The sequence below is a fragment of the Candida dubliniensis genome, chromosome 5, assembly GCF_000026945.1.
Source record: "Candida dubliniensis CD36 chromosome 5, complete sequence".
Taxonomy (NCBI): Eukaryota; Fungi; Ascomycota; class Pichiomycetes; order Serinales; family Debaryomycetaceae; genus Candida; species Candida dubliniensis.
The window spans coordinates 983,440-1,002,273 of NC_012864.1; the positions used below are offsets into that span (position 1 = coordinate 983,440).

At 33.8% G+C, this 18,834-nt stretch overlaps 9 protein-coding genes across 9 annotated transcripts, besides 1 other annotated feature; 6 read left to right on the forward strand and 3 right to left on the reverse strand. All coding sequences in view use genetic code 12, as the record gives it.

Moving 5' to 3' along the window:
• Positions 1 to 51: 51 nt before the first annotated feature.
• Positions 52 to 1,659, forward strand: CD36_53870 (mitochondrial fusion machinery protein, putative; the record flags this gene model as incomplete). Its single annotated transcript, XM_002420637.1, has 1 exon — positions 52 to 1,659. One exon carries the CDS (start codon positions 52 to 54, stop codon positions 1,657 to 1,659), a length of 1,608 nt encoding a protein of 535 aa, XP_002420682.1.
• A 593-nt stretch (positions 1,660 to 2,252) lies between these two features.
• CD36_53880 (monooxygenase, putative) lies at positions 2,253 to 3,770 on the forward strand (the record flags this gene model as incomplete). Its single annotated transcript, XM_002420638.1, has 1 exon — positions 2,253 to 3,770. The coding sequence occupies one exon, from the start codon at positions 2,253 to 2,255 to the stop codon at positions 3,768 to 3,770; it is 1,518 nt and encodes a 505-aa protein (XP_002420683.1).
• Positions 3,771 to 5,648: 1,878 nt separating this feature from the next.
• On the forward strand, positions 5,649 to 6,395 carry CD36_53890 (conserved hypothetical protein; the record flags this gene model as incomplete). Its single annotated transcript, XM_002420639.1, has 1 exon — positions 5,649 to 6,395. One exon carries the CDS (start codon positions 5,649 to 5,651, stop codon positions 6,393 to 6,395), a length of 747 nt encoding a protein of 248 aa, XP_002420684.1.
• A 911-nt stretch (positions 6,396 to 7,306) lies between these two features.
• CD36_53900 (conserved hypothetical protein) lies at positions 7,307 to 8,053 on the reverse strand (the record flags this gene model as incomplete). The annotated part of the gene is made up of 1 exon (XM_002420640.1): positions 7,307 to 8,053. The coding sequence occupies one exon, from the start codon at positions 8,051 to 8,053 to the stop codon at positions 7,307 to 7,309; it is 747 nt and encodes a 248-aa protein (XP_002420685.1).
• A 1,332-nt stretch (positions 8,054 to 9,385) lies between these two features.
• CD36_53910 (conserved hypothetical protein) lies at positions 9,386 to 10,027 on the forward strand (the record flags this gene model as incomplete). Its single annotated transcript, XM_002420641.1, has 1 exon — positions 9,386 to 10,027. The coding sequence occupies one exon, from the start codon at positions 9,386 to 9,388 to the stop codon at positions 10,025 to 10,027; it is 642 nt and encodes a 213-aa protein (XP_002420686.1).
• A 591-nt stretch (positions 10,028 to 10,618) lies between these two features.
• Positions 10,619 to 10,876: a mobile genetic element.
• Positions 10,877 to 11,067: 191 nt separating this feature from the next.
• Positions 11,068 to 11,604, forward strand: CD36_53920 (conserved hypothetical protein; the record flags this gene model as incomplete). Its single annotated transcript, XM_002420642.1, has 1 exon — positions 11,068 to 11,604. One exon carries the CDS (start codon positions 11,068 to 11,070, stop codon positions 11,602 to 11,604), a length of 537 nt encoding a protein of 178 aa, XP_002420687.1.
• Positions 11,605 to 12,213: 609 nt separating this feature from the next.
• On the forward strand, positions 12,214 to 13,455 carry CD36_53930 (ribonuclease T2-like precursor, putative; the record flags this gene model as incomplete). The annotated part of the gene is made up of 1 exon (XM_002420643.1): positions 12,214 to 13,455. The coding sequence occupies one exon, from the start codon at positions 12,214 to 12,216 to the stop codon at positions 13,453 to 13,455; it is 1,242 nt and encodes a 413-aa protein (XP_002420688.1).
• Positions 13,456 to 13,925: 470 nt separating this feature from the next.
• On the reverse strand, positions 13,926 to 15,278 carry CD36_53940 (S-adenosyl-L-homocysteine hydrolase, putative; the record flags this gene model as incomplete). Its single annotated transcript, XM_002420644.1, has 1 exon — positions 13,926 to 15,278. One exon carries the CDS (start codon positions 15,276 to 15,278, stop codon positions 13,926 to 13,928), a length of 1,353 nt encoding a protein of 450 aa, XP_002420689.1.
• Positions 15,279 to 15,785: 507 nt separating this feature from the next.
• On the reverse strand, positions 15,786 to 17,798 carry CD36_53950 (transcriptional activator of nitrogen-regulated genes, putative; the record flags this gene model as incomplete). The annotated part of the gene is made up of 1 exon (XM_002420645.1): positions 15,786 to 17,798. The coding sequence occupies one exon, from the start codon at positions 17,796 to 17,798 to the stop codon at positions 15,786 to 15,788; it is 2,013 nt and encodes a 670-aa protein (XP_002420690.1).
• Positions 17,799 to 18,834: the final 1,036 nt, after the last annotated feature.

An 18,834-nucleotide genomic window follows, 5' to 3' on the forward strand; every position in this document is an offset into this window, starting at 1 on the left:
TCTTTACATGCAAACTAACCCCATCCAAGTCTCACACAACTTACATCGAACATGTCTTCCTCGCACCCAGATACACAGGTGTTGCGACCATACTATGATCATGATACGTTCAATGCGGGATATTCTGTGATTTATAAAAAAGGTGTTGGTATAATAGACCCCAAAACCAACAGACCTGTGACATCCAACATTTCTGAGAAGTTGATTAATCAATCACTAAATGAGAATCAAGGGATCATCCGAAATCTGTTCAAACATGGAGGACCAGTGGGGATCAATGCCACTAGTGATAAGAATTATGTTTACGATTTAGAATTCAATGAATATTTTGAATCAAACAATTTGATTGAGGTATTTAAAAATCTATTATGGAATTTTGTTAGAAGTTATATAAAGGTGTTATTGACTCAACCTCTAGAGATTGTGCGGTTAGTTTTACAGGTTGGGAAATTCAATTTCAGTGAAACTGTTTCCAAAACCACCAAGAAATTAGATTTATCCAAATCCAAACGATTATTAAGCGAAACTGAAGATGATACTGAAGCAACAACAGAACAAGATGAAGATGAGTATCCACGCCCACAGCGTAGCAGCATTTATGACAACGTTAGAGATGATGATGAGGATGATGAGGATGAAGAGCCAATTAATTACTTTCAATCACAAAACGAGCAACAGGTTTGGTCAGGCCATGAAGTAGGTGGGTTTAATACGACAGCAACACCAATAAAACAGGAGAAGAAATCCTATCGTGACGGTAAAAAGAGAATTAGAAATAATAAAATTAAACCAAAGTCTTTGCACACTGCTGATATTCTTACTGCCATTATTAATAAAGATGGTCCATTTGCTGTTTTTAGAGGTATTAATGCCTCTTTTATATATCAAACATTGTCACATACAATTGAAGCTTGGATTACAGGGTTTGCCTCTCCATTTTTGGGAATACCTGATCCGTTTTTCCTTGACTTGACTCATTCAAATGATCCATTTAAATCATTGTGGTTGTCCGTGACAGCTTGTGTGTTGACAGGGATTGTGTTAATGCCCTTGGATTTGATCAGAGTAAAGTTTATGATTACTCAATTCAATTCCAAGCCATTGAATGAGAATGATACTTTGGAAGAAGCAGCAGAAGAAATTGTTCAGTCAACAAGATCAGTACGCGAGTCAATTCGTAATTTCCCCGTTTACTATTTGTTACACCCATCGACACCTATAGTGTTTTTGACCACATTACACCAATTGTCAACGAGCATATTTAGAAAGATGGCTCCTTATATTTTGTTTATCAAATTTAACATTGATTCGTATTCATCACCAAACATCTACACATTTGTCAATTTACTTTCCTTGATTTTGGAATTCTTCATCAAGTTACCAGTGGAGAACTTGTTGCGTAAACAGCAAGTTCAATTTTTGCTCACTCCTAAGAGAGAGGACACTAAGAAAGTAATTACTATCGAAGATCCTAAAAAGAGTTTGATTGTGGAATTCAACGATCTGACTGAAGACAATCAAGATTCGACATTCTGGGAAAGGTTGAAACAATTGGGATTATTCAACGGTTGGAGAATCGGAGTCTTGAATGTCATTGGCTTTTGGGGTTACAACATTATTAAGAGTGACGGTTCAGAGTTGAAAGAAGAACGATTATAAGGATAATGGATTGCAGTGGAGATGGAAGTCAGGGGAACACTAATTCTATGCTGTTCTTGCTACACAATACTAAATTAATTTGTCCTTTATATATATAGCTTTCTTTTTTTTTTTGTACATATGTTTCTGACAAATAGTAGTCTTATTAGTATTAATATACTTCATTCTTAATTTAATTTGTTTCCAAAGTGTAGGTTGACTTGAAGACTTAATGTTTTTACTAATCCGGTTGAAGTTATATATTTGTGAAAATATTAGACGCCACACCTAAATGGTATTATAATTTTCCACACGAGTTTTGTTTTTTCTTCCCTATTTGTTCCTTAGACCAGGAAAACTGAAATTTGTTTGGAACAATGGAACAGGTCCTAGTGCCACAGTTTTAAATAAATATCACCCGAAATAATGTCAATCAAGAACTATCTGACATCATCTATTGTTGCAACGAATACAGAAAGCATTCCCAATTTGATCTATTTAAAATGGCTTGTTTGATCAAACTTTAATTTTTAGTTTTTGATTCGTTTTTTTTTTTTTTATATTCAATCACCAATTCTACAAACCGACAAGACCAAATTTACTCCCCATTGGCCATGACTGCTTCTACCAATTCTAGTAACGACCAGAAAAACAGAACCCCGTTAATTTTGAATTCATTTTGTATGGGATGTCTGGGTTTACAATGTCCAGGTTTATGGTCGCATCCAGATGATAAATCTCGAGACTTTAATACTATTGAGTATTGGGTCAATTTGGCACAATTGTTAGAAAAGGGGAAATTTAATGCTCTTTTCATTGCTGATGTATTAGGTCCCTATGATGTTTATGATGGTCCAGGAAATTTTAGATCCGTTGCGAAAAGTGGAGCTCAGTTCCCCACTACAGAGCCAAGTGCAGTTGTTTCTGCTATGGCAGCTGTTACGAAAAACATTAGTTTTGGGGTAACATTCCTGACAATTAGTGAGAACCCATACCATTTTGCCAGAAGATTGGCTACTTTGGATCATTTGACAAAAGGTAGAGTTGGTTGGAATGTTGTTAGTTCTTATTTGGATTCAGCAGCTAGAAATTTACTTAACGGAGAATCATTACCACCTCATGCAGAACGGTACGAAAGAGCTCAAGAATATATTGATGTTGTGTATAAATTATTTTTGAGTTCTTGGAGTGACGATGCCGTTGAATTGAAGAACCGAGTTTTCACTAATCCTGATAAAGTCAGAGAAATAAACCATAAAGGGAAATTTTTCACTGTTCCCGGACCCAGTATTACTGAGCCAACTCCACAAAGATTACCTGTTATTATTCAAGCTGGTACTTCAAAAGCAGGTAAAGAGTTTGCTGCCAGAAACGCTGAAGTAGTGTTTATCACTACATTCTCTCCTGAAGAATTAGGCAAACAAATCAAGGCCATCAAAACTCTTGCCAAAGAAAAGTATGGTCGTCCCGAAGGTTCCATCAAGTTTTTGCAGTTGATTACTCCAGTGGTTGCTGACACCCATGAGTTAGCAGAAGAGAAATTTAAAGAATTGCAACTGTACGGGGATTTAGATGGTGCCCAAGCACTTTTTTCTGGATGGACAGGTATTGACATTGGAAAATACGATTATGAGGATAACATCACCGATAAAGGCACGAATGCTGTCAAATCGTTTTTAGAGTTGTGGAATAAAACATCTCCTGGTGAGCCAGCAAATGTTAAAAAGACTAGACGTGATATTGCCCGTCAAATCACCGTTGGTGGATTGGGACCAGTGTTTTATGGTACCCCTGAGGAAGTGACAGATGAAATTGAACGTTGGGTTGATATTTCAGGGGTTGATGGATTTAATGTGACTTATGCTATTTCTCCAGGAACTTTTGAAGATTTTGTTGAGAAAGTTATTCCATTACTTCAGGAAAGAGGATTGGCACAAGAGGATTACCCACAGGATTTGGACCATCCTTTGACTTTCAGAGAACAACTATTTGGTAGTGAAAGAAAAGAACCATATTATTTATTGGAAAGTCATCCTGCTTATGATTTGAGATGGCGAGCTGGTGAAAGCAAGGATGAATTTGAAAGAAGGCTTAACAAGAAAAGAAAAAGTGAAGCCCAAGAAATTGCATAAATGAGGGTTTGTCTTGTTAATTTAAATCACATGCTTAAACTAAATATGATACAAATATATAATATATGATCTTTTTTTGTTTGTTGACTTCTTATTGTTTAGATTATTTGATAGTCTCTTGTTTATAGCAATGTACTACTAAAGAATGAAATTCTATCACAACTTTGATATACGAGGTTTACGAAAGAGGCGTAGAAAAAAGTGGCATCAATTGCAGATTGCAAAATAAATCGTACGGTATTTTTTATAGCCGTAGCCGGACTCACTCCATACTGTAGTTTTTCAATTGCAGGTGTAGTTCACTTTTGTTGCTTGTATAGCCATTGAGGTAGAAGAAAGACTGATACTTCGTAAATCATTCTTTATTCTTTGTAGATTTTTAACGGAAACACTGAAGCCAAGAAAAAACAAAAAAAAAAAACTCTCTTAACCATTGACAAACAAAAGTACAACTTAGAACAGAATAATAGAACCAATTCTAGATCAATTCCTGATGAGTAAGTTCCAAAGAAATGGATAACAAAAGTATAAGACCGATATTGTTATTGTACTCTATTGTAGGGATGACCTTGAACATTAGAATCCAATAAAGAAGAAATCGAGAAAATGCCCCAAAAATAATTTAGAGTTTGTGGTTTCTATAAAATGTAACTGTTCAGACGTACTACTATAAATGTCAGATTTCCACTTAAGTTTTCTCTAATGGACACAAGGTCACTTCTGCAAGGGATGTTAGCTTCGTACTCTGTCAACCGTACTTGCCTAAAAACATTTGTTTTCTTGGAATTACTCCAGTCTTACTTACAATCCAAGTCAAAACAAAACCAAACTTGAAAACCAGTTACAGTTTTATAGTTCTGAAATTTGATTTACAAAAATAGAAGTATCAAAACCCTAGAATTTCTTGTACTCATACTTTACCTAAAGTTTAGTGTACGCGCTACCAATGATAAGAAGTTGTCGGTTCTGTTTGAACACCACCACACCAAAAGCCTATTTTCTATCCATTACCTTCTTTGCAAAGTGGAATGAATCACCAAGGTGTTATAACACCAATCCGTTATCAAATACAAACTTGTCTGTTTTTGTTTCGTTTTGTTCGTTGTAGACTTGCAACAATCAATTTATTTATTTTCTTTGGTCTCCACTGAATGCAATTGCATGCACCTGATTTATTTACACTCACAATTATAATTTTTTTGAGTTTCAATTGTTCTATATTTGGTCATGAGTTGGTTAATAATGGATATACTTACAATAAGTTATGCGGCTGAATCTTTCGAAAAAAAAAAAACAAAAAAAAACACACAAACCAAGATGAAAATATAACAAAGTGTAAAATAATAATAGAATCAAGAAGTTTAAAATAATCCAACAATACAAGATTTAACAAGAATAATAACAACAACAACAACAAATAGGTTTAAAAATAATGTATGATCAAAAATCTTCTTTCTTGGATTTTAATCATGACCCCCCTACTACGCATACTCCTCGTGTAATTTACTTTTCTCCCAAGAAATTTTTTGCATTCGCACACTGCCACTTTAATCTTTAAAGTAGTCAGGGAAAAATCACAGCAACCCCGTTTTAGGTCTTGTTCCGTGAACTTAGAGTACATTAAAATTTTTTATTAATCCTTGATTATCTATATTATTAAATACTACAACTTAAATATTTACCCAACACGACACGTCCCAGGTATATATATGACTGATTTATTCTCCCCTTATATTTAAAGGAACGATTTTGTTTATTTGTTTTTTGTTGTCTCGTTTTTTCTCTTTTTCCAATTCTTTTTTTTTTTTTTTACAACCAATTCTGGTTTTAATCAAATCTACTATCAATCTTTACAAACAAACACATAATCAACTTATAATGTCTTGGAAACCAATTGTAACCTACATTTTCCGTGGTCTTCAAACGGTATTTTGCATTGTCGTTCTTGGTCTTTCAGCGGGGTTTTTGGCTGATGTTGGATATAACTACGACCGTGTCACTTTTGCCTTGGTGGTTTCGATACTTAATCTCCTCTACTTCGGTTACATTTTAATATTGATGCCTATTTTTTTCAAAAATTTTACTTTTTCTATTCTCATTTTTGCTGCCGAGTTCATTTTCTTTGTCTTTTATCTTTCTGCCATGGGAGCAATTGCAGATGTTGTTCCTTCTGGAAGTTGTGGAGATTATGGCAGCTACTCATCTGCATGCAGTATTCTTAAGGCTTTGATACCATTCACTTTATTCAACTGGTTATTATTTGCTACTACTTTTGGATTATTCTTGGGCTACAGTTTTATTCCGCAAGTCAGCAGTCGCGGATTCAAATCCATTTTCTTACCTGTACGATTCGAGTATGGTGCTATCTTTACTAACTTTCTTTTGCCATTTGGTAAAAGATATGCGGTAACTGATCCAGTAACTGATGCTGCAGTTGCAGATGCTGAGATCACTGGTAATGATATCGAAAATAATGCACCTAAGGGTGCTTCTGTTGGTGATGATGAGGCAACTGCTGGTTTAGCTTCATCCGAAGAAGACAAATATACAGAGCCACTTTCTGGAAATATCGATGAAGTTACTGCAACCCAAGAAGCAACCAATCAAAGCAAACCATACCCATAATTTACACCATTTTTAGTTTTTTTTTTCCTTACTTTTTGTTAATCGTCTTTTAGCTTTATTTTAATCCTTTTTTTGATTTGGCTTAGTTGTAGTTGTAATGGAAAATTGTTTTTCTAAATAATTTTGAACCACCAATCAACCCATTTGGATTGACAAGTTTTTAGTTATTCGTAAATAATAAGATTTAGTTTGATGTTGACTATGTAATAATCAATTACAGAATACAATTCAGAAGACAAAATTGTAGAAACAGTCTCAAGAACATCATTAGGGCGATAATATGTCATGCAAGTACATGTGTGATACTGTACTTGTGTTGTATCACTACCGTTTATAAGTACAAAAATTAGATTTTGTAATCTTTTGTTGCTTGTACGGAATAGCTGATAGGTTTTAAGTTTGTTAAGTATATTTGAATTGAATAGATTCAAAATTGATCGCTAAGGCAATAATGTTGTAAACAGATTGATTTTATCATTTACATTGGAGAAAAAATACAGATAAAGCTGGAAACCCGAATTTGACATCTTCACAACGAATATTATATATGTATTTGTAAAAAAGAAAGACTAATAGGATTCTATTATGGGAGAAAAATGAGTTTTTTTTTTTTTTTTTGCAAAATGGATGCGCGCCAAATGCTGCGCATCAAAGTTTGTGTGATTATCGATGATCAGTGAAAGTGTCTTTCCATATAGATGGATGACAATGCTACTAATTCTCTACTTCGGAAAACATATATCAAACATTGAATTAATGATTAGTTCATTTGTCAATATACACTACAAACTACTAAGCCTGCTGTAGAGAGTAGCTTAAATTGTACACAAGAAACAACATGCTAATCACTTTCATGTTGGTACAATGACAACAAACCACACAAAGTATGGTTGCAAACTCATTTCTCCTTCTTAAGCGTATGGCTTGCTATGATTTATATTTTCATTTTGAAAATTACTTGGCGTTGCTTGAATAGACTTTTCTTCTTCAGAAGACTCTCCTAGATTAACACCAACACTTGTTTGATGATTATCCGAACCACCATTATTATTTGTACCATGTACTGTTGGAGCTATACCAACTTCAGATTCGTTGTAGGCGTTAGCGTCTCTATAATCATAGCTTGCAACTATTTCTTTAGATGCTGGAGTATCATTACCAAATATAAGGCCAAAATCAAATTGTGAAGGAAATAATGTATGTTTGAATCCGTGTCTTTTAATTTCCGGGATAAAAGTAAAACACAAAACCAACACAAAACTAGCAGCGAATAGTAACCAGTTGAATAAAGTGAATGGTATCAAAGCCTTGAGAATGTGGCAAAAGGAAACATATTCTGAGTAATACAAATAATCACAAGATACTGTTGGAGCATCTGTAGCCAGAATAGCCATAGCAGCAAGATAAAAGATGCATAGAATAAACTCACCTGCAACAGGAATTATGGAAGGAGACCAGTTTTTAAATATAAATGGTATCAATAATAGAGTGCAGAAGAAATAGATGATATTGATTGCAGCAACAACTATAATATAAACTGATTTGTCATAGTAAAATTCAAGTGTAACCAATTCTTGAATAGAAAGACCAAGAACAATAAGAGCAAAAATTGTTTGTGCACCCCTGATAATTGAAGCGGCGATAACTTTTTTGGACATTACTTAGATTTGATAGAAGCGGTAGAGGAGAAACCTAATCTTATAAGATGAAGCTTTTGGAAACAATATGAAGCAACAAATTCGTTGGTAATGGAAAAGTCCTTCAATTAAATACTACGTGTATTCCTTCTTCCTTACAGAAATAACAAACAGAAACAGTATTACAAACAATTTCGTATGTTTCAAGGTATTGAGTATGATCATTGCTCAAATGACTGAATCAAAGTACCTAATTGTAGTTATGAAAACCAAGAAATAACACTTGCAAATGGATTGATGATAATTTAGATCAATCTTAAAGTACCATTTTAACCACGCCAAGAATTATGTGGCTGTGGAGAATATAAAATATTTTTATACTTTATCTATGTATGGCCAGACTTATGAATCAAAAATATGTTCATACAATTACAGTCTTGTTAGACTCTTGAAGTGTTACATGGGTCATTTGTTTGAACGTCATGTAGAATTGAATTTTGCAATGGCATGAACATTAAATATAAGTGGAGAAACAACAATATGGGATTCTTATCTGTATCTCGTTTTTTTTTATTTTAGGTGGGAGATTCACTACATTTTGGGGATGCAGTTTTGCATGACGCGGCTAAGATGATTACGTAAAATCTATTCTATGGAGAGAAAGGATCTCTAGTTTTTGTGTCGTGGAGTAGAAGGAAATGAATTCCTAGCAATCTCAAAAACTAGACAAATAATACTTGAATTTTTTGAGTGACGCTGTAAGAGTCCCAAGCTAAATGATCAAAGCAGGATTAATCGTAAAATTTTCTATTTAAATATGTTATGTTAGGAGTTTTGGTGTGGACGAGTTATTTAATTTAACAAAATTAATCAACAAAGTGGGTCACGTGGCCCCAATAACGAAATAGCATTACGTAACCGATATCTCTCAATCCAAAAAAAAAAAAAAACCAAACTTATAAAGCACAATAAGCTATTATTGTTCTTATCTTTCATCATCAAAAATAGTGGCATTAATTCCGGTCATGACAAATAAGAACAGTAATTCCGTCATCAAATTGTAAGCAAATAAGGGCGAGATATTACTCTGTATGTATTAGCCCAATTCTTGAACAACCAACAAAAATTAGTCAAGTTTATTGTTTGAATATAACGAAATTAATGAGAGCACTAAAATGTTGAATCGACAATAATCTGTTATTTCTCCGCCTATACATTTGTAAATTGTATATAAGTTGACTAGGTTATATTTTATTCAAAAAATTACTCTAACTTCCTTTGCTTTTTTTTTTTTATACATATTTGTCAATTCCTTATCTTTTAATATATTACTTATTAAAATCAATAGTTCAAATGGGATTTATTGGTTTTTTCAGAATAGTTCAATTTTTTTTCAATATCATATGCTTTGCCCTTTGTGCTTCACATTTCAGACTGGCGAAAGCATTTGCTTTGGGAGTCAGCTCAGCTAATATGATTTATAATATCTATACATTGTTTATTGTGCCCCAAATGCATCAAAAAACATTAGCTTTTTTGATTTTTGTTGCTGAATTAGCTTTCCCAATCCTATACCTCATTTCGTGTATAATTTTGGTGGTTCAAATTAACACTGAATATGTCACAAGTTATACCGTCAACTTTACACTGCAGTATGATAAATACAAAGATGCTCCTTATAGCACGGTTGCAATGGCTTCAGGGATATTTGGACTTGTTTGCCTGTTCTGGTTTGGTTTTACATGCTTTGCATTTTTCAAATATACTTTTTTTCCAATTTACCGTAATGGAAAAGGGTTTAAATCCTTGTTTGAGGTGTACGTATTCAAATTTGGCTGCGTTGTTTACAACAAAGATAAAAGTGATCGTGATCGAAACCTGAGAGACCTCGAAAAGAACGTGCCCCAAAAATCAATAGATCAGGAGAAAACATTAGGTACTGTTATCTTGTCATCAATTGACACTTTAAAGGTAGAGAGTAAAAGCCCTGTTTAAATTATTGTCTAGATTCCAGATCATTATACTCACTATATTTATTTTTATAATAGAAATATAGACTTTTCTTTGTGTTTTACTTATAATAAAAGTAATTTGCTTCCTAGTTTCAATTCTTTATTTCTTGGTAATGTTTAGTGTCAAACGTTTGACATGAAATAGCTGATAATCATATATCAAAGGAGAAGTTCGTAAAAGTTGTTAAAAGAAAGGCTATGGACATTTGTATCTGTTCCGCAATGAATTTTATTAGTCTCCTTTTGTATTTAGACCATTGTACATAATTTGAGTTGTGGCAAGTATATTTTTTAAACAACAATAAGTTCCTAAATATAGAAAACTCGAGATTATTCCAAATATGTACATTTTGAAATATTCAAAACGTATTCACTACACAAATGAAGATTATTTTTTGATTATATAACAGTTGACACATTACATAATCTGATTTTCTATTTTTTATAATACCATATGGTTTAGATGACCTATATACCACACCGTAGAGAGATTTTTATTATGTAGTCTATTGTACCAATTCATATTCAGTTAGCATTTTCTCTGCACAAATCAAGAAAAATATGATAAGGGTGTTGTAGTGTTTCCTAGGCTTTTGTATTTAGTATTTATCAGTGATAATAATAGGAGCACTAACTTTCTATGGATTCGTAGGTTATTATAGATATTGACAAATAAATAATCAAATGTAAAGCGTTGGTTGTTAAGAATAAAAGTAATATAAAAAGTATACAAATGTTGAAGTTCAAATAGGTAGAGGATTCGTCGAACTCTCTCTGACCTGTAAATTGACAGATACTGTATATGAAATATCGCCGATATTAATCTATAACAGTGTTTTTATTCTCGGACAAGGCTGTGAACAATGAATACTTTGCTTGGGTCAAATTATGAAAAGGGGTCACGTTGATAATACCAAACATTTACGAACTCTGCAAAAAATAATTATTTAAAGGAACAGAAATAATGCAACTATTCTCCCACAAAGCAGATCCCCTAAATATCTTATAGGACAAATTATTGCAATGAGTACTGGCAGAGTTTGTGTTGGAGTTTTTTTTAGATTGCTCCAGTTTGTGGGAGATATAGCATGTTTTGCCACCAGTTTAAGGACATATCGCCCTTATAATTCATTTATAATAACCGTCACAGTATTGAATTTTATCTACAATTGTTATATTTGGTTTGGGGTGCCAATTTTAGCGGGCAAGAGAGCATACAACGGAATTTTGTTTGGAGGAGATATCATGTTTTTCCTTTTGTACATTGGGAGTTCTATATTCCAATTGTTTACAGCTTACACTTACTATTGGAATGAATATGATTCTGGTCTTTCTTTCAGTTTCGAATGCTACTACGCAAGTTGGTGCATTGGTGTTACTTGTGCGGCACTTTACTATATTACATTTATAATGTACGTATGTTGGGGTGTCATTCCTGCTTCTAAACATGGCTTTTGGAAACGGTCCTTCGAAAAACAGCCATTCAAATTTGGCTGCTTGGTATTTGACAATTCCCAAGTTTGTTATGAATCTAAAAGAGATGACGAGATTGATTTGTGAAAAACGCAGCATTTCCCAAGTAAGAACACTGGTGCAAAACAAAAATCAATTGACTTTTAAGTACAGGTCTTGATGTAATATGAATAATAAATTTAATTAATAGTGATTCTTTGTAGCCAGGCTAATTAGATTGTTTTTGGATATGACTATAATTCACAAAATAAAACTTGTTGAAGCTATCGTTCAAAAATGTTTATACTGATGGTTATTCATCAAAATTCGTCAAAATTTCTATCTAAAAATTATTTCTTATCAACCCATCACATCTATGATAGTATATTGTAAAAAGAAAAATCCCAATAACCTTTAACCATCATTAATATATGAATTTTTTTTAGAAAGTTTTCATAATAGTATATATGTTTATAACAAATGTTTGATTTTTTATTGTGTTACAAATCGACAACGACTTTGACATGTGGTTTGTTTAAGCGATAACGATAAGAAAATTGTATCAACACACGACGACCACCCACGCGATCTCTACACAATTGTTTATCATTCAGGTTTTTTGTTGGATTTAACCTGTCAACGTTTCTTCCTCCTTTTAAAACACATCTACAGTAAATTAGACATTGTGAAATAGAAATAACAACAGCAGTAATCAAAATGAAGTATAAATTATTGGTAATTCTAGCTCATTTGCTTACCAGTATCAAAGCTACCCAAGAAGTATTTGATTTATCAGACCTCCCACCCGACTCATGTCCCATTGATTCACCAATCTCATGCTCAAGAAATTCCCAGGAATTGGACAATATTAATAGTTGCTGTTATGAATCTCCTGCAGGAGTTATTTTATTAACTCAGTTTTGGGACTATAATCCAGCAACTGGACCAGAGAATTTGTTTACTCAACATGGATTATGGGGTAACATGTGCTCGTATGGATATCCGCAATTTTGTGATCCCTCCTTAGAAATTAACCCCAATGGTGACGTTATACGATCAATTATAGTTGACCAGTTTGGTGATGAAGAATTATACAATAACATGAGTTATTCTTGGAAAGATTACCATGGCAAGGATAGTTCTTTTTGGGCTCATGAATATAATAAACATGGTACATGTTTCAGTACAATTAAACCTTCATGTTACTTATCCAACACTCCTAAAAACCGGAATTTATATGATTTTTTCAAAATTGCCATTGGATTGTTTAACAAGTTGCCTACTTATGATTGGTTGGCCGAGGCTGGAATTGTGCCATCCAATTCGAAAACTTATAGCTTGTCAGAGATTCAATCAGCTTTAAATGATAAATTTGGAGCAAATGTATTTATAAAATGTGATTATAATCATGCAATCAATGAGATTTGGTATTATCATCATGTCAAGGGATCTTTATTGCAACAGAATTTCCTCCCTATTGATTCAGTGGCTTATACTAATTGTCCATCAACTGGAATTAAGTACCCACCAAAGGGCAAAGTAGCCCATCCAACATTAACTACAAAAACAGCAACAGGTACTTCTACCAGCATACACAACCCAACAGGGGTTCCTGCAAGATCTTATGTTCATTTGTCAGGGAAATCGGGGTGTCTTATCAGCAACGGTAAATGGTACACTTCAGGAACTTGCGCCACTTACCATTTCAAACAAACAACAGAAGAGTCAAATATTGAAATTAGATCCTCTAAAGGAATTTGTGGCATCAATGGCAATAAGGAATTTACTTGTAGTCGTGCCGTCAGTGGTGGCGCAGATTTCCAAATCAAGGATGGGAAGATCGGATATCAAGACACATTTGATTGGTGTTTTGGAAGTACTACTGGATCGGGCTCAACTGCTCAAACCAGTGTGAAATTGGCAGACGGTTCTTGTGATCCTTTCCAATTGTTAATTTAGAGTTGAAAACAAACAAAACATGGTGTGGTGGGACGAATTCAAAAATACAGTAGCCAAATCAAAATAACATGTAACCACTCCTTTTTTTTTTTTTAATCGTTGAAGATCTATATTGGTAAAAAAAATATATACATACATAATTATCTACCGCTGTATTAAAACAAAATATATAAAAAAAAAATTGAAATTTTAGTCATAAACCCATGTAATTAATAATAATAGTATTAAATAAAAATACCAATTGAATGAATATAAAAATCCATTTATAAAAATAAAAAAAAAATGCAGTTGATGCAATGTCATTAAAAATACCAAAACAAAACAAAAAAATCAAAATCAAAATCAAAATCAAAACTCAAAGGCAAACAAAAGTAGTCTCACTAACATTTCCGAAATATAACTCTTGAGACCTTTATAGTTTTAACTTAGACAATTGATGGAAGAAAATAAAAAGAAGTTAAAGGCAACACTTAGTATCTGTAGATATCAGCCTTGTATGGACCTTCTTCTGGAATACCCAAGTATTCAGCTTGAGTTTCAGTCAATGTGGTCAATTTAGCACCCAAGTGGTCCAAGTGACATCTGGCAACAGTTTCATCCAAAATCTTTGGCAACAAGTGTACACCAACATCGAAAGGACCAGTCTTGGCAAATTCTGGGAATTTTTCTCTGAATTCTTTGTTGTCAGCATTAAACAAGGCAATTTGAGCCAAAACTTGGTTGGAGAATGAACAGGACATAACGAATGAAGAGTGACCAGTGGCACAACCCAAGTTAACTAATCTACCGTCAGCCAACAAGATGACGTGACGACCGTTCTTCATCAAGTATCTGTCAACTTGAGGTTTAATGTTGACAACAGATTCTGCATTGGCTTTCAACCAAGCAACATCGATTTCAATATCGAAATGACCAATGTTACAAACAATGGCATCTTCTGGCATTTGTTCGAAATGCTTACCAGTGATGATATCACGACAACCAGTGGTGGTGACAAAGATTTGACCAATAGAAGCAACTTCGTCCATTGGAGCAACTTGATAACCAGAGACAGCAGCTTGCAAAGCATTGATTGGATCAATTTCAGTAACAATAACTCTGGCACCCATACCGTGCAAAGCCATGGCACAACCTTTACCAACATCACCGAAACCGGCAACAACAGCAACTTTACCAGCAATCATAACATCGGTGGCTCTTTTGATACCATCAACTAAAGATTCTCTACAACCGTACAAGTTGTCGAATTTGGATTTGGTAACGGAATCGTTAACATTGATAGCTGGGACTTTCAATTTACCATCTCTTAAAGATTTGTACAAGTGGTGAACACCGGTAGTGGTTTCTTCAGATAAACCGTAACAATCTTCCAACATTTCTGGGTATTTTTCATGAACCAAAGAAGTCAAATCACCACCGTCATCCAAGATCAAGTTCAACTTTTTACCATCTTTGAAAGCAAACAATTGTTGTTCAATACACCATTGGTATTCTTCTTCGGTTTCACCTTTCCAAGCGAAAACTGGAACACCAGCAGCAGCAATGGCAGCAGCAGCATGATCTTGAGTGGAGAAAATGTTACAAGAAGACCAAGTAACTTCAGCACCTAAAGCAACCAATGTTTCAATCAAAACAGCGGTTTGAATGGTCATGTGCAAACAACCAGCAATTCTAGCACCTTTCAATGGTTGGGATGGACCGTATTTTTTTCTAATGTACATCAAACCAGGCATTTCATTTTCAGACAATTCAATATCTTTTCTACCAAAGGCAGCTAATGAAATATCGGCAACTTTATAGTTAGTGGCTGGAGCAGAAGACATGATTGTTGTTGTGAATATAGATAATTGAGTATATTATCGATACAGAAATAAGTAGAAGAAAGAAGGAAAAAGTGAAAAAATTGAAAATTGAAAAAATTTAAGGAGAGAGAATGAGAATTTAAATCGAGATTCCTTTACAATTGAAACTTTTTTTTTTTTTTTCTCCCCTTGGGTGTACAGATTTGTTGAGAAATTTTTTTTTTTTTTAGCCATCGCAGACACGCACTTTAATTATATAAACGTGCCCATACTAACAAATATTCGTCGTTTAGGTCACATGCGCTCAACGAGATGAACTCGAAGAAAGAATAGATCAAAGTGTTCACTCCCCCCCCCCCAAAATTAACATTTACTATAATAGTTATAACAATTACACAGAAACAAATTTATTATGTAAGAATCGTATACCAGAGTCATTAGATAGTATATACTGTGCTAGAACACATATGGTTCGTACCATGAATCAATAGAAATTATCACCCCATAGTTTACAAGCCTCATTCGTTTTCAAATGTCAAATTTCAACCAATCTAGATCTTTATAATCCCCAGAATTATTATTGGCATTGTTACTGTTGTTTTTGTTACCACTATTGTTGTTTCCAACTTTGTAAAAATTGTTTTCTGTTGGTATTTGTTGAAACCCGAAATTGTTATCTTGAATAGAATTTGCAGTTTGATCAACAAACGATTCATTCTCTAAACTTGTAAATTTTCTAAAAATATCACCGTAATCATTATTGTAATCATCAGCAGACATTCCATTAATATTACCACCCATGTCAATGGCCTCCAAACCTGGGAAATCGTTCAAAGCATCCATTATTATCATTTCATCATCAATACCTTTGTGAGGCATAGTTTGTGGTTTACTAGCACGATAATCTTCCAAGATTCTCTCTTGCTTGGTAGACATCTGACTTGACCTCCTGTTGAATGAAGAAGGTAATAAATCGTTAACATTTAGTGGTGTTTCTGGAATTGAATTTGGGGTTTCATGTGGAACATAGGAAGGGAACGAGTTGGTTGAGTTATAGGAACCCGGGGTGTTTACATTTTCTAGAATGACTTGATTAGAATTCATCAAGGTGGTTGTGCTATTATGACGCGAGATTGCTGGTGATTGTGGCCCAGTGCTACTACCAAAATTCTCAAAATAAGTTGGCTGTGGAAAACGCTGATTCAAAATATTAATATTAGAGGATGTTAATGAATTTGTAGTTGTTGGGGTTGTTCCAACAGTATTCTTTCTCTGCATCAAACTTGTTAGTGATGATTTTCTATTAGAAAATGAATTATTTCTTTTGATTGAATTGGAGAATGAGGTACCAGTTAATGAAGAAGACGATGGTACTCTGTTACGCATGGAGAATGATGCAGACGCAGATGCAGACAAAGATGTTGGAGTTCGTGGGCCCACATCAACTTCAGATTTCTTTCTCTTCAAAGAAGGAGAAAATGACCCATCAGGAGAAGGAGCATTGTTTGCTGGAATAGGTATTGATTTTGTTCTTGCTGAAGCAGTTAAATTTGTGCCACTAGGGGGTTTAGGTAATATTAATACATTTTTGAATCGTTGACTCGAAGGAAGTGAGTTTGCACTGCCACCACCACCACCATATAGTGAATTGGAAGATGGCGATGGTGCTATAGCAATAGGTGTTTGTTTCATTCTTATACTTGCATCGTTCCCTTTGACCGATGTATTTATAAATTGATTTGTCGGCGTTCCTACTTTGGAAGATGTATTTGCTTTTCTGGAATTTCTTTTCTTGATTACATCTGATTTCAATGAAAGAGGACGACAAGTTCCATGTAATTTGAGAAATAGTCCACATGCATTACACAAAGTATTACCATCGGCATCTCTTCTCCAAAGTGGTGTCGCCGTGGTGTTACAGTTGAAACATCGAGTTACCTTTTTCGGTGGTAATGAAGAACTGGACGACTTGATTTCAGAACTAGGTCCATGGTTATTGGTGGTATTATTATGACTTAGGTTGTTCGCTTTTGTTGATGGTGCTAATGATGATGATGACGACGACGAAATATTCTTGGGAGATGTGTTTTCAGAATGTGGAGATGAGGGTTTGAAAAGTGTAGATCTAGTACTGCTATTATTACCAGTGATATGGCTAGGGTTGTTATTGGTAGTACCGTTCAACCGTTGATTCAACTTATTCTGGTGATACGACGTCGTCGTTGTGGTGGTTGTGGTGATTGTGTTATTCTTTAAGTCATCTATTGACAATGGTGATAGTAAATCCAACACTTTATCATGAGCCGACCCTAGGGTTTGATTATTTACTGGTGAAATTGAAAAGCTTTGATTGTTTTCCTTACCATTGTTGGCACTAATGGCCTGAGATTGCATGACTAGTTGGGTTCTTGAACTTGATCGACGTAGGTGTAAATTATCAATTCTTGGTTGCAAATTCAATAGTTTCTTAGCAGAATATAATAAGTCGACTATAGAAGGTACTGTTTCAAATTGTTTGGACTGACTATTGGATGTAGTCATTTGTCCCGGAAAAAAAAGGGAAACACACCTATTGTCTGTTGTGTATATGTGGGGAGTTTGCGAAAGACTTAATGAGACTATTAGTTGTATATTTCTGTGAATTTACAACAATCTTTCTATTGTTTAAGTGGGAATAATGTGATTTATATCTGCTAATTTTCTCTATTATGTTGAACTTATCCTATAGGTAGGGTTCATTAAAAATAAAAAAAAAAAAAAAAAATAAAAATAAAAAAAAAAAGACCAGTTCAGTTTGAGGATTCGTTTTATTTAAAGAAAAAGCTAAAAAAAAAAAATTTTCTTTCTTCCTTTTTGTTTGTTTAAACAATTTATAATTATTTTTTTTGTTAGCTCTACTACTAAACAATTCCTTATTGTATTAAATTAATTAATTAGTATGAGAGAGAATAGTTTTAGTGTGCAATGAGGCAAGAAAATAAAATAGAGAGGAAGAAAAGAATTATTATGACTTAAAAAAAAAAAAATTGATGGACACAAAATGGAAAACACCGTCACCGGCAAAAATTAGTTCCATTCCGTGATTTTTTTGTCTGGATATAATATGTACTACATATTATTAATGTCTGTCGCAGACTTCTAACAATTAAGTCTTGCTATATTGCACCATTTTCAAAATCGTGTTTACTACTACCACCATCACTGGAGTTTGTTGCATGTTTTCTTTTACCAATAACAATGTGTAGACTGCCTTAAATTGATAGTTTGAGGTCTAGCTAGAAAGCAATTATCCTGAAGTGTTAAAAGATTGTGTGGAATTAGAAAAGAACACAACAACAAATGAGTCAACTCAGTACAATTGTGGTCTAGACTGAAATGTAATAGTGTCCAATGAGGACGATGGTAAAAGTAATAGCGATAATATATGATGTTGTTGTTGTGTTGATACAAAAAATTGAAACTCTTTTTATGTTTTAAATCTAGCGTATCTGCAACACAAAGCTATTTTGGATCATCAACTCTTAATTGAATTATGTCCTGTTGTTGTTTATTGAACTTGTGAGCTTTAGGCAAACAT